Source organism: Pelodiscus sinensis, chromosome 3, assembly GCF_049634645.1.
Source record: "Pelodiscus sinensis isolate JC-2024 chromosome 3, ASM4963464v1, whole genome shotgun sequence".
Classification (NCBI taxonomy): domain Eukaryota; kingdom Metazoa; phylum Chordata; order Testudines; family Trionychidae; genus Pelodiscus; species Pelodiscus sinensis.
Window position 1 is genome coordinate 43,937,205 of NC_134713.1, and position 15,336 is coordinate 43,952,540.

The 15,336-nt window shown below is 38.0% G+C and overlaps 1 protein-coding gene across 30 annotated transcripts in view; it reads right to left on the reverse strand.

Annotated features, from left to right (window-relative positions):
- DST (dystonin) overlaps nucleotides 1–15,336 on the reverse strand; it is a 470,874-nt gene that overhangs the window by 165,749 nt on the left and 289,789 nt on the right. For 22 of the 30 annotated variants that reach the window (XM_025182427.2, XM_075923642.1, XM_075923660.1 and 19 more), the window contains 7 exons: nucleotides 15,130–15,264; nucleotides 10,260–10,348; nucleotides 8,013–8,148; nucleotides 1,200–6,914; nucleotides 823–972; nucleotides 415–630; nucleotides 84–230 (listed from right to left, as the gene is read on the reverse strand). In XM_025182427.2, the coding sequence (XP_025038212.2) occupies nucleotides 84–230; nucleotides 415–630; nucleotides 823–972; nucleotides 1,200–6,914; nucleotides 8,013–8,148; nucleotides 10,260–10,348; nucleotides 15,130–15,264 (6,588 nt within the window). The remainder of the gene's footprint in view (nucleotides 1–83; nucleotides 231–414; nucleotides 631–822; nucleotides 973–1,199; nucleotides 6,915–8,012; nucleotides 8,149–10,259; nucleotides 10,349–15,129; nucleotides 15,265–15,336) is intronic. The other 8 variants (XM_006110983.4, XM_014571373.3, XM_075923655.1 and 5 more) reach the window with 1 other exon arrangement.

Genomic DNA, 15,336 nt, shown 5'->3' on the forward strand with positions numbered 1-15,336 from the left:
CAGATGTAAGTAGAGCTAGCATTATGCTATCTTTTCTGATAAATAGTTACACTATTTTATCATTTAACATAAATGATACCTGCCTTGAGTAGTTGTAAATTTTGCTTCACATTTTCTGTGTCACTCGGATTAATGGTCAGGTTGTTTACAGTTTTACTGTTTTTTGTGATCCAGTCTGAAAACTTCTGAAGTCTACTTAAAAGTTCCTGGTGCATTATTGCAAGCTTAGCCTAGAAAGGAAAATATATTTTACAGTCTCATAGTCTAACTAACCAAATCTGATATTAAATGAAAGAAAATATTATAGATTAATTTATGTTAAGATAAAAGCAAAACAAAATACTTATGCTTAGATGAATTACTTTAAGGTAAAGTGAAGCAAGTACACACAAAAAATCATCAATAGAAACATACCATTTCAGAGTCAACAGCAAAGACAATTTGTTTTGCACGCTTTGAAGAAATATCACAGACCACAAAAAAGGCCTTCTGTAAATATTCATATGTCATTTTTAGCTCTTTAAGTTGTTCTTTGTGAGCATCTTTGTGCAAAGACTTTAAAAACTCTTCTGTTAACTTCATATCTTTTTTTAGAACAACAGCAAAAGTAGCCAGCCCTGATTCAAATGACTGCAAACAAAATATAAGCGAGATACATTAAATTTACTTAGAGAAACAGATTTAAAAGTAAATTTATTTATATAATTGTATTTAAAATCTGAACCACATGATCGTTCTCTTTATATTAGGGCTTTCCACAGCATCCAGCTCTGTATTTACTAAGCGCTTCTTCGTATATCATAGAAAAAGACATAGACTTACCTCTAATTGTTCAAGCTGGACTTTTAGCATTTCCAAGTTGTTACTAATGGGCTGCTGATTATCTAAGTGGAATTTCATATCATGAACCACTATCAAATGTTCTCGTAGTTTCTCTGTATACTTTAAACTCGGCTGTACTCCACTGAACAACTAAAAATAAGTTTTAACAATCAGAGAATATTCTTTGAGCTATTAGAGAAACATAATTTTTGTTTTCATTACAATTTGTTTTAAATTTATAACTGGAGCATTTGATATCAGGGTTTGGGTTGTTGTTTGGGGGGGTGTTTTTTTTTGTTCAGTAATGATCTATATTTTAAAGGATGCATGCAACTCCTTTAACATAAAATGTGTAACTGTGACCACTGGTAACTTACCACGCCTGATGGGTTATTTCCTGGGGAAACTTCTTTCATTTTCAGAGCATCCTCAGAAAAGCTTTTGGACAAACAGTCTGACTTCTCAGGCTGCTGGTCGTTTTTCAAAATAACACTTGTGCTGTGAAATAGTGGATTCCCTCTGAGAGTTTCTGATCCAAATTCTGTCAACTCTGTTGAGAAAAGAGTACATAGCTCCTCTGCTTTGCTTACATACTCATCATCTGCAGAGATATCAGCAGTTCGTGAGCTGGAAAACAAGTCTTTTGCTAAATCACTTATCAATTCCTTTAATGTGTATGAACTTTCATCTCCAGGTTGTATTTGGAAGATCTGTTCAAGTTGAGAAGTAATAAGTTTTGGAGCTGTAGCTTTTATCTCCTGGCCTCTTTCATTTTGGTGTTCACTTGTTTTGCATGGATTTTCAGTATTTTGGTTGCAATGGTTTTGTTTCAATATATCGAGGAGGAGGTCAGGACTTCTGTTATCAGACCAAGATAACTGAAGATTATTATAGTCCTTTTGATCTATGCATGATGGAGTAGCCACTAGGATAGTGCTAATGTCACTACATGTTTGTTTGCGATTTGACTCACTGGAAGTCTTATCCTCCACATTTGTGCAACTAATCATTTTAAGTAAATTTTGCATTAAAAGTTTTGTGTCAGAGTAATTTAAAGGTTCACCTTCCTGCTTGCAGAAAACATGGCCATCTTTCAACTTCTTTCTTAAAATATTCTTTAAATCTTCAATTAGTGTGTCAGGAGAATGTGATATACCTTCCTCTACTTGCAAGTCTTTGGGAAGCATCACTTCTTTAGTTAATGATTCAACAGTCTTTTCTTTCCTGGCACCATTTTCAATTGAAGTGGTTTTGTTGGCTAAAGTATTATGCTCTCTAATGTGTTTTGCATCACTACAACAAATCAGTCGTTCACATTCCTTCTGCACAACATTATCCAAGTTGTCACCTGTGTTACCCAAAGGTCTAGAAGAAAAGTCTGCTGCACCTCTATAGTTTCCAGAATATCTGGTTTCAGACCTGTCCTCAAACTCCTGGACATTCTCAATACATCCTACAGGGTCAGCTTTCTTAAAGGCAAATTCATGACTGAACATTATACCAATTTCTGAAGTGTCGTTAAGAACTTTATCAGTTTCTTGACAGACCAAAGCACTGTTTTCTTTGGTAATACTAATTCCCTTGGCTTTTACTGTAGCTGTCAGGGGAGAGGATTGAGCTTTAGAGTTTAATTCTTTTGGATGCACTGATCCCCCATCAAAAATACAGTCAGCTATCACTAACTCTTTTCCATTCCATATATAATTCTCATCAGTTTCCCCTTCCTTAATATAACAAGAATCAGCCTTATTCAGTTCTGAAATATCTTTTGCTTTTATGTCTTTTGCACATTGTTTTAAATAAGCAGAAAGGTCAAACTCTTGCATAAATTCATCTGATTTCACAGTATCAAAGTCACTGTGTTGTCCTGATGTAGCATTACTTGAAGCTTGTCCAACACTTACTTTTCCTTCACTTGAAACAGCAATTTCACTACTAATTCTCATAGATGAATCAAATATTTCTCCCAGGCTTTCCATGTGGATGGGACTTTTATTTAATTCCTGGATATGACTTTCCTTTTTAATAGTCACTATATTTATATTTTGTTTAGAATTTTCAATACCTATTCCTATTTGATCAAGTTCTTTATTTGTGACTGGGTGTACTAAGTCAGAGAGAGAACCTAGACTATTACTGTCATTCACATAAGGCACGTGTCTGATTATATTATCCATTTGGGATGAATTTACCTTTACATAATTTGATATTTGCTCTGTAAGTATGTTCTGCCTCTGCTCATTATTTGAACATGGCACAGATACATTGCTATCGTTCTCAGTTATGATGTGAGCAGGTAACAGATCTTCTGAAGGGAGTAAGTCTTTTTGAGTCTGAATGTTTGCAGCAGCAGCTTGCTTAGCAATAGCAGATGGGGATGCACATGCAGATCCCTTCTGAATGGTTACAAGGTCTGTTGCTATGGCATCATTTATGTCAAGATCTGAAGTTAGAGACTTATGCTGTGTGAGGTTACTTTTTTCACTGTTCAGTAACATATATTCAGTGCCAATGATGTTTTCAGGGTAAATATTTTCAGTGATGTCTTCTAAGATTCCTTTTCTTTCTATGCAATTCTTAAAAGCACTTTCAATTCCTTGTTGTCTTTCCTCTTTGGCTTTTTCTGTAAGATCAAGACTTCCTTCTTCAGAAACATTGGATACATTATGCTTTTCTAAACTATACTTTTCAGAGCATGGGTTACCATTTTGACGGTTGGAATCTAACTTCAAAATATTATCACCTACTAAATGTTTTAAAGGAAGATAACTATCCAAGGTATCAATATTCTGATTACATTCATCACTACCTTCCATTTCTTTGGAAGGAACAAACAGCTGGATACCATTTTTATTCTGATACCGTGAGTAATAAACATCCATTACTTCATCATCATCGTCATCATCATCAATATCATCATAACTACCACTATCATAATCCATATAATCATAATTTTCCTCTTCCTCCTCCTGCATTCCTTCATGCTCATCCTCATTAGAGTCACTGTTTGTTTGTATTTCATATTCCTCATATCTGTCTCCTTGCAATTCAGCTTCATGCAACTTTAACAAGGGACTAATGTTGCTCTCCTCACTTTCTTCACTCTCTATCATGACTGGTAGTGTCTTCGCCTTCTCTATTACATTCTCTGTTCTTTCTGTCTCTTCAGATATAGCTTCCACCATGCCAGCACTTAAGGAGGCCATAGTTATAATCTCACAGGAATCTATCTGTTCACTAACGCATAGGTTACAATCTCCAAATTTACTCATGTCTTCTTGAAAAGCGTTTAATTCTTCCTTCATATTCACTAGCACCTCTCTTTCTTCTTGGACACCTACAGTTGTGTTGTCAGGCTCTGGGGTATCATCGTCCTCAAGCTGAGAGGTATCATAATCATCACCAATTTGAGGGGAATCATAGGAATCATCCCCATCAACCTGAGGAGTGTCATATGCCTCATCATCATCATCATCATCAACCTGAGGAGTGCTGTAGGATTCATCATCATCATCATCAACTTCAGGAGTCTCATAGGCATCGTTGTCACCTTCATGCTGCCAGTAACTATTTTCAAATTGTGGAGTACCCTCACTTTCTCCCAGCACCAAATCATCACATTCATAACTTTTAACTCCCAGTGGTAGCCTGCTATAAACACCATTGCTTCCCCCTAGAAGTAGACCACCATTCAAGTTGATATTGTTTCCCAAAAGTGGTCCACCATGAATGCTGGTACTATCTCCTAGCAATGGCCCCTCATGTGTGTCAGTACTGTCTCCATCTGACATAATGGTACAGTCCTCAATGGATGGCATGGCATATTCATTCTCTGCAGACTGTGGTTTACCATGCATATTCTCATTACAAACAACATGAGTCTCTAATTCTTTACCAGAAAGTTCTCCTAGAAGTCTGTTTTCAATACCTGTGTGGCCGAATGAATTGAAACTGCCCTGAAAATCACATTTTTTCATATCCTGATCAGTTAACATACTCTTATCATCAAACTGTAAAATGTGTGGAGCACAATTTGGATTATTTTCTTGAAGAGCAGTGACTTCATTTTTAACTGACAAATCATTTACATCCAAGGAATTTTCTAAGGTTTTAAAAGTCTTGCTTTCCCTATCCAGGCTCTCTCTTCCATCAGGTATACTGTTTTTGTCTTCATGTATTCTTGAAGTAAAAATTCCTTGTGAGTACTTTGGAAGATGCCTTTCTATATCTCCAGAGTTTGCTTGCTGATACACTTGCTCACTCTGTGTCATCTGTGTTTGTTCAGGATTCTCTTGAGAACTTTTTAATGTATTCTCTTTTTCAAGGTTTTGAGTACTACCCACTATATTTCCAGAACCTGCTTCAGGTGTAGGCATCAAAGAATTCAATGTACATTCTGACTGTTCATAAACATTAGCATTAAAGAAATTTGCTCTACTGTGAAAATCATTTCTCTCTGAACATTTATAATTCTGAATATCTTCTTCAGGAAGCTTTAAGTTGCTGTCACTGAAAGTATTCTGTACATCTGTGTACTCACCCAGGATATTGCTTTTGACGTTATTAAACATGACATTGTCAGGTAGTTTCAGATCAATTCTTTTTGAGTTTACACATGTGTTATTAAATCCTCCTTCTGCCACCTCAGTCCTGGAGGCAGAAACTTCACCTTCCAACAACATGCTCACAGCTTCATCCAGGTCTCCATCATATAACAAAAGTCTTTGCCCTGTGTTTGCATCTATACAACTATTTATCATTAGATAAGAAATGAATAATTTTTTAGTTTGTTCTAAATTATGAGGCATGGGCTCTTCTGTACTTGAAACTTCTTGTTCCTGCCTATAGTCATGAAATGCAGATGGCTGGAATTCATAAGATGATAACCATCTTCCAGTATTTTTACAAGAGGACTCTAAATCCTCCATGTTAGGCATTTTGTCAGGTAAGATTACATTGTTCAAAACAGATAGAGTATTACCATCTATTACCCCTAACTGTGCAGCTTTATCCAGACTTAGTACTTCGCAAGTTTCTGGGATATAAAGCGCAGCTATTTTCTGCCTGCCATTTAATATTTTGTTTGCCAGTTTATTGGTTATCATTCCTTGATATAAAGAAGTAGATATGGGAAATATTTCACCAGAATGTGGCCAGATGAGGCCAATGAAGCCTTTTTGTGCTTCTAGTACCAAGAGGGCACTACTAGATGAGATTAAGTTACACTGTATGGCTTCATCTACAGTTAAGCGTTTGGATGAATTTGAAGATAATATCCCACCAGTCTGAATCTGGTGAGTCAGAATACCACATGCAGTGTTCTGATCAATAAACTCTTGTTTCATGGCTTCCTCCACAGTCATTCTCTGCCCCGAGTCAGGTTCTATGATCCCCCCAGCTAGTAGTTGAGCCCCCAGCAAGCGAAACATGGTTTCACGGTCTATCAGACCTTCGTGTGCTGCTCTCAAAATACTTATTTTCCTTCCACATTTTAGTGTTATTCTACCTCTTTCTTGTGGTCTTACAGGTAGAAGTCTTAATCCTGTTTCTTCACTTATTATGCTTCTCTGAACCATCTCCTCCAGGGAAATTTTTTCTGCAGTGTTGGGGTCTATGAGATCTTTGCACATGTCTTGCCTTTCCAAAAGTTTTGAAAATAAAGATGCAGAAATCAGGTTTCTCTGGAAAGCTTTGTGCAAAGTGAATTGCTCCCCCGTAGCTGGCATAACTACATACCCTCTGGAAAGCTGAATCTCAAGAATTTTAATGGCAAGAGTCTCTGGAATTACAGCTTGTTCTAAAGCAGCTACAGCTGGAAGACTTGTGAATGATGACTCTGAAATAATTTTCTTAGCATTATTTAATTCCTGTAGTTGCAATTGAGTTTGTTCGTCAATAAGACCGTGGCCTTTTGCTTCTTCAAGATCAAAATATTTTCCTAGTTGAGGTGAAATTAGGCCACATAAAATCAGCTGATTCTCAAGCAATCTAATGCCAGTATCAGAGTCAATTAGACCTTTTAAAACAGACTGAAAGATTGAAAAGACTTCTCCTGTTGTTTGATCAATGACACCAGCAATAACTTTATCCACCTGAAAAGGAATATAAAGAATGATTTTAAGAAATTTTATAATTGTTCATGTTAAAGTTAGTTTTTTCTTTTGAATACATATTAAGCACAAAATCATATACTTACCAGGACTGGGACAATGCTGTGAATGTTAGCAGCTCAAATGCGTAAGTGATCTATGTCAGTGATTCAACAGCATACGATGGAATAAAAGATTTAAACTCAACATGCATCTGTGAATTGAAAACCTACACTCTGCATACATAAATAGGGTTAGTGGAAGGCAACAGAATAGATTATTATAAAGTGAGCAAATAGGACATATATCTGGAAGGCAAACTGTCATGCTCTAAGTCGTCTGTGAAAGGTTAGAAGATTCAAAAACAGTATGTGATACAAAATGACCATGCTATTCATATTTACAGCATACCACACTTTTGCACAAACACCCAAACATATGAAATCAGATATTACAGAACCCACATACTGAAACTAGTTTGTATGGAAAGCCTGTTATCAGGTTGGCAACATATTTTAAAATAATCATACAAGACATACTTCTACTTGTGTATGCACACATATATGCAATACCTTTTAGGCAGAATTCCATATATAATATTTTGATTGATTTTTTTTAAATGTACTTGTGGCACCTCAAAATCAATTAATATATATGGTTCCAATCATATATCCAATTAGAATTTAAGGAAAATCTGAAACTCTATATATCTTGTGGGATAGCTCTGGGGGAGTTTACGGCAAAGATGTTATTTTATGGTGTCATATTTTTGCAGCACACAAACTTATCTAGCAATCAGAGGATGGCTTTTAAAGAGAAGAGTTAAGAAATGAATGATTTGTTTCTTTCTTCATGCAAGGCACATAGTATTAAGACTCTTCACACAAGTTTTGATGAACACAATGTTCATATGCACACATGACTACATAGATTATACACATATATAGAAACGACAATCATTTGATTCATGTTTCAGCTTATTGATATGTACAATCAAATGGTTTCTCCTTTTGCTGTTAATATGTTTTTTCACAACCATGCTGTAAATCTCAAATGCACAATATAGCTAGAAACACAATAATACATTTTCTGTGCTATTACCTTTTCGTCCATCTTTTCATCAACTAAATGCTGTGACTCCTGCAGTTGTTTCAAAGATTCATTAGATAACAGGTTGTAACCTTCTTGTAGGGATTTCACTTGCTTTTCCATTTCACTTCTCTCTCCATCTGTCATTCTACCAAAAAAAAACCCCAAAAACCCAGATATGGTAAGAATTACTAATAGATTTGAAAATCTGACCTGTGTTTTGGGCCAATATTAAGACATATCATAAGAAAGTTGTATAAAAAAATGAATCAAATACAGTTGAATAATTAAGATATGTAAGTTAATTGCATTGTCTTTCAGACAATCTGTGATCAGAAGCTGAGGCAAAATTAACTGAAAGATGCTTTTAGTAAATTATTCCCTGATTTCTATTGTCTATGGTCTATCAGGCAGTTTTCCATACCTCTAATAACTGATCATGATGAGCCAACCAGATGAGCTCACCAGATGAGCCAACATGAATACAGTTTTGCAGCAAGCATTCAAAGAATCATGGGGAATTCTTTACTAAAATCAAAGTATATTACATGTACTAATTTCAGAGCTGGGTGAAACAAGCCTTCTCTATACAATTTATATGCTAGTTTGTTCATGTTGTGAAGTGTTTTGAGAACCTTCAGATGAAAGGTGCTTTATAAATATATTGTCATGTGTTGTGCCACCTAATCCATGGTACTGTTGTGAAAACAGCCTACAAATTTACCTCAATTGTCGGCACAACTGGAAAAATTGTAAGAAAGTTCATGAAATGTCACAAAAACCTTTAACAACAAATGTTAATAGGAAATAGGAAAAGGTACAAAATCAAGACAAAAAGACTAAAAAAACATGCCTACTGATATAACTCAAGGACTGTATTAAAATCATGTGTTGGTAAACAAGAAAAGTGAGGAACTCCAACACCAGTGAGTCAAAAATTATGTCTAATTGGTAGACAAAATAATGAGAGGATGGGTTTTTCAACCCATTGCACCTCTTTTGTGATCCTCAAAAAGAGACTCTGGGAAGAAAAACTGGCTACAGGAGTGGACTTCATTATCATGACTACCTCCCTCACTGTGCCCTGGGACCTTGGACCATCTTCATCCCAATCTAAAAGTAGAATTAAAAAGACTGGGACTTTTCAGTTTAGAAAAGAGGAGACTAAAGGGAGGGATATGACAGAGGTCTATAAAATTATGACAGGTAGGGAGAAAATGAATACGGAAAAGTTATTTACTTGTTCCTATAACATAAGAACTAGGGGTCACCAAATGAAATTAATAGGTAACAGGTTTAAAACAAACAAAAGGAAATTTTCCTTCATGCAGCACACAGTCAAACTGTGGAACTCGTTACCAGAGAAAGTTGTAACAACTAGGACTTTAATAGGTTTCAGAAAAAAAAAACCAAAAAACCCACCTAAATACATTAATGGAGGTTAGGTCCATCAATGTCTATTCACCAGGATGGGTAAGGAATGGTGTGTGTCCCTAAGCTTCTGTTCGTCAGAGGCTGGAAATGGATGACAGGAGAGGGATCACTTGATGATCACCTGTTCTGTTCACTATTTCTGGGGCACCTGGCACTGGTCACTGTGACGGGATACTGGGCTAGATGGACCTTTGGTCTGACCCAGTATGGCCATTCTTATGTTCAGTCCTGAAAAATCCTGACAGTACAGGTTGCAGGCAGGGTTCTGCTAAATCCTGAAACATCATCTATGCCATATCCCGAAGCCCCCATGAGTCCTTTTCCTTCCCTGCTTTATTTCTTCTCTTTCCTTTTGACTTCTGTCTAGTAAGAGTTTGGCAGAGACACCAGGGCTGCATATTTTGAAACATGACTCTAAGCCTGTTGCCAGAAAAAAGGCAGCTAAAAGAAATGCCCTATACAGCCTGATCCTTGTGTAAGTTTGCCAGGATTTGGGAGAGGCTGACAACACCCTGTGCATGTGTTTTTCTGGCAGCTATATTGCAAGTGAGCCTTGAACTTTGTTTAACAGTGTTTAATAACTGGAGAGTGAGTTACGTTAACATCTTTAACACTTTGGGACTGCTACTACTAGCTAATTTGATACAATATCGTATACACTTAATCAAGTTCTCTTTGCAATTTTATTTAAATTAAACAAGAAAAACAAATAAAATATTATCCTCTGTAGCTATAAGATGAGAATATCAGTCTGTTCCTTATAATATGATCCACTAATTTAGTTACAGTTATATTAACAAACTGTTGTGATAAAATTTAACATACTTATCACTGTGTTTAGCCAAAAATGACTGTGTGGTCTGCAAAGCCTCTGATATTTGTTCTTTCTTGGTGGCTATTTCATCAGAGGAAATCTGAAAAAAATACAACCCAAATTCAGTTCTCCACAGTGTTTAACTCTGAAAGGAGAGGAAAAAAAAGTAGCCAGCATACACAAATCTATCATCTTCAGTCTCAGTACTGAAGAGCCTGCCATACTCAGGGTATTTCTGGGCAGGCAAGGCACAGGTAAGGCTAGTTATTTGTTATGATAGATATACTGTCATTTTAAAAAGAGGAAATCTATAGCGCATCTTTTTGTCTAGCATTAAGCTGTTTGTCAGGGATAACTATTGGGGAAGCCTAACACTCTTCATATAACAACATTTGTTTAAAGAAGTGGTCCCCAATGTGGTTCTTGCAGGCGCCATGGTGCCCGTCGGGGCATTTATGTGTGCCCACCGAAACATCTGGGCTGACCCCACCCCCAGCGCGCGACACATGTGGGTAGCTTCTGCCCCGGGCACGTGGGTAGCTTCTGCCCCGGGCACACAGCACATGCACGGGGCTGCCCCTGCCCCGGGTGCACAGCACATACGTGGTGCTGGCCCCAGCTGCAGGGTGCGTGAGTGGCCCCGCCCCTGGCATGCAGTGCATGCGTGGCCCCGCCCCCAGACGCCCGGCAGCCACGAAAGGTTGGGGACCACTGGTTTAAAAACATAGCATAGTATTTAACTAATTGTTTAAAAACTTATTCAGCTACACCTGGCATACCGAGAGCCAACTTCATACAGCTTTCATGATGGAGTTTTGTTCAGCAGATATTGACTGGGATAACAAAGATCATGCCTTAAGAAAAAATACCTAAAAGTCACAGACAGTGTCCTGAAAGTTATGGCTGTGAGAAAGAGGGATCCAGAACTGGCTCCAACTATAGAAAACGCAAAGAAGATAGGCATGGCAGGACAACAGCTCCCAACTCCTTCTATATGATCTAGTGCAGCGGTTTCCAACCTTTTTCAGATGGGGACTCATTTTGACAATTTGGGAAGACTTGGTTACCCAAGGCAATTCAAAAACAGGGGGGAGGAAAGGGGGCAGAGCCACCTGGGGAGACACTTGGTGACCCTTTTGAAATGTAATGGTGACCCATATTTGGGTCCCAAACTATAGGTTGGGAAACCCTGATCTAGTGGATCTGAGCTGGCATGGGCTTGCATGCTTAAAGTGCTACATTGTCCTGCATTTTGCTTCTGTTACAAGGAGCAGTAGTGGCTGATGCTGTGTGTTCTCACTTAATGCTCTAAGGGGCACTGTGCCTGTTACATGCATAATATCCCCAGGACAGTACACCTCTGTAAACATCACTAATGAAAGCTCAGGATTACTGGTCACAATAGGACCCCAAGTTGTAGTTATTAATGTGGATTGGGATTTACTAACATACTCAGCGTTGGTTTTATTCTGTCAATGACTTTTATCGTTGACTTCAATGGGAACAGAGAATATGCCAACAATGAATGCTTTTGAAAATCCCATCCACAAAGCTCACTGCTTTTCTTTGTAAACTAAATACTAAAAACTAAACTGGGACTATGAAATTAGTAACACTTAATATTGGTCCTGTACAAACACATCTGTGGTTCTAAGCTATATGATACTGAGCTGTACCAATATGAACAGCATTGTGAGCTAGACAACAAGGACAGTGCCAAAGCTCTATATTTGATGTTAGTTTGTTATGTGTATTCTGATCTAAAAGGATCATTAAAGAAACTAATCTAAGTCCTAAAACATTCATATGAAAGTGAGGCTGTTCATATTCCCAAGTCAGACCTAGGAGAGCAGGGAAGTAGTACACAGCGAACAAAGGACTTAACTGGAAATTTATATTCACATAAACAACTTTATATTCATTAACTGCAGTAGATACCTGAAAAAAGCCCATTCCAGATGATAGAACATAATCTGGTCACTAAATACATTAACTTTTCAAATTATTGCTTTTCTTTCTCCGGGCAATTGTAAGGTGAAGCTTTACAGGATGGACTGTACCTCTTGCTTCAAGGGACTCTCAAGGAGAGTGGAGGTCCCCGCAAAGGGAAGGAGGCAAGAGAAGAAAGCTGAACTTGATGGAGTAATCTATGAATTCCACGCTGTTCCAACTGTTCTGTGTCTCCATCATGTTGCCATAAATCATGTTTTGTACCTCCAGGGCGATTTCAGACAAAAAAGTCTGCCCACAACTACTGCCACAGCCATGGAGCAAGCAGCAGTGTTGGTAGCATCTAGCCAGGGCAGAAGAGATGCCTTGGCATTTGTTCTGGCCTTCTGAGAGTCTGAAAGCGTTCTCTCTTATTCTGGGGCAAGTCTTCAACAAAGGATGAAAATTTGTAATGTTTTGGAAAATTGTATTTCGTTATTAGGGCTTAGTAATTGGCTCCTCTGAACTGCAATGTGGCAGAGGACTATGTTTTTCCATTCCAGAAGGTCCATCTTTTTTTGATCTTATAAGAAGGCACAGAATGGAATCGACATGGTCTGTTCTGTTTGCTGACTCTATGAGCAGAAAGTTGGATGTGAGATGAGAAAAGAAGTATTTTGATCCTTTGCGTGGGATGCCATACTTTTTGTCTAACTTCTCTCATAGTCAATACAGTAGCTGGCCTGCCATACTGAAAGTGCCCAGCCCAGCAGAACATAATTCATAGGCAGGGAGATTTTGCCCTGACAAAGTGTGTGAAAGATGCACAACAAGGAATGCTGGGTTTTTTGTCTTCCAATGGGACAATGGACTGGACTATAAGGTCCAGAAACCAAAAATCTTATGCTTGAAATCTTCAGCATAAGATAGTGAGAAAGAGGATTTGTGGAGAAGTGATGTTTCTTCTTCCATAGGTGGCTCTTGCTCCTCTATATGATTACACTGTTTGGAAGGACCCAAGTGCAGCATTTTGTTCATCTTTATGAGATGGTGCCATGTAAAACTAATCACCATAAGGGGCCTAGAGTTTCCAGTAAGTCCATCTTTGTGGGGCATAAGGAAATGGGGTAAGACCCCATTGCTATTCTTGCTAGGGTTGTATGTATCCCCTGCTAGGGTACCCTAAGTGAAGTAAGTTAAAAAGAGAAAATTATGTACAGACACTTCAGAATCTGATGAGGAGTTCATTGATGATGGGGCAAATGTTGTCAATTCCAGAGGCCAAGGAGGGCCCAGGGCCCAAAAGGGGTCCTATAAATGCACTGACACCAGAAGCTATTGATATGAAGGTATCACATGGTACTGAGTCGGGATAGACTGGAAATGTGTCTGTGTACTCTCAAAGAGTTTATGAGGGACTGGAGACCACAATGGTACTGGAGGGCAAGCCACTGTTGAAGATGGTAAGATCTGCTTTTACATCCTGAACAGATCTAAAATTTGGAGGGGATGGGAGACTACCTGAGCCAGCCTGAATGTCTGCTGCTTCAGGTGAAAGACCTATAGAAGGTGTACCAGAGTTCAAACCTGCGTTCTTGGACATAACCCACATTCAGGACCATGGATAAAAGGGTCGAGAAAAGCAAAGGCACACTTTAGAAAAAAAAAAGAAAAGGGAAGTGTAACCCCCCTGCCCCCCTTTCTAAGTGCAAATTGTGCTAAATAAAAATAAATAAAGAAAAAATACTAAGGAAATACAGACATTTTATCAAGAAGTGTAGCAAACCATTTGGCTAGCCAGAAGGCACCACAGCCCTCATCTTAAACTGCAGGCAATTGAGAAGGATCTGGAGTGGCAGCAGTTCTGCTTCTCACTATATGTCCTCATACCAGAGGACAAAGGTATCTAGGGTGGAGGAATGGATCTGCAGACATTGCTGATGAAAATTCTCTGACCCAGAGTGCACAAACCTTGAAATGGAGAACCCATAGGGACAATACTTGAAAAAGAACCTGCTATACATAATACAAACATTTATTTATGTGGCCATTTCAATGTGGCCCCTCTTCCCAGTGGCAGAGCACTCAAAGACAATCAGAATAATTTGAAAAAACTACTCAGTCTCTCTCTCTGGTGTCCCAACATTGTAATCGGTCCTTCCTTTGCTATCTGTCAAGCAAGAAAAAACATGCAAATAAATGAGTCAATCTGGCCACAAAGCCTCCTTTGCAGAGCACAATGTGGGGTACAAAAATGTCCCAACACACCCACTTTGTATCATCTTTTCTGAAAATAGCACTCGAGGGAGAGAGTAGAAAGTCACCTTTAACTGAAGAATCATGGGAAAGGAGACATTACTTTTGCCTCTGACACTCAATGGATGAGAGTTGCCCTCACCTATTCCAACTCAAAATACCTGTATTTTTAAGAAAAAAGAAAACAATGAAAACTGGTCCCTTTCTCCTTCCCATTCCTTCTTTACTAGAGGTAGTGTGGGTGTTTCAAGGGATGTAGTAACTTTTGCAAGATGAGGAAACAGACTCAGAATAGGATGTAAAGACATTGTGTAAAGACAGATTTTTTATATAAGCTATATACCCTCTGCTGGTTCTGCAGTTCCCAGGGTGAGAGTTGTGTATATTAGTGGCTTTGTGCTGTGACTTTACCTCTGGATATGTCAGCTGTCTGCAGTCAGAATATGTCATATTTTGGGATCTGCACATCCCAGTGGGTGTCCTATATTTTTTCTCAATACATTTTCAAAATACATTGTGCCTTTGTTTTCATATTTGTAAATGTATTTTTAAACATTGTACAATGTTTCCCTTGGGATCAAATGTGAAATTAAATCTTTCTAGTATTGTAAAAATATTTATGGAAACCTTTTTACATATTAACCAGGACAAAGAGTACAAAAGAAAGTGATGTTCTTTCAAGAAATCTTTGAATACCTGCTGCTTAGGCAAGTCTGCCTTTTCAGCCTTTTCTCCTCCTCCCTTGCTGAGGGTCTTGCTGATGTCTGACACCCATTTCAGTAAATCCCCAGCTTTCTCAACATGTTCTTTCTTTTCCGCTTCCATTGACTTCTGGGGGTAATGTGCATTGTAAAAAATATTATTTAAACTGTTGAGATATTAAATAGTAACACCCAGGCTCTC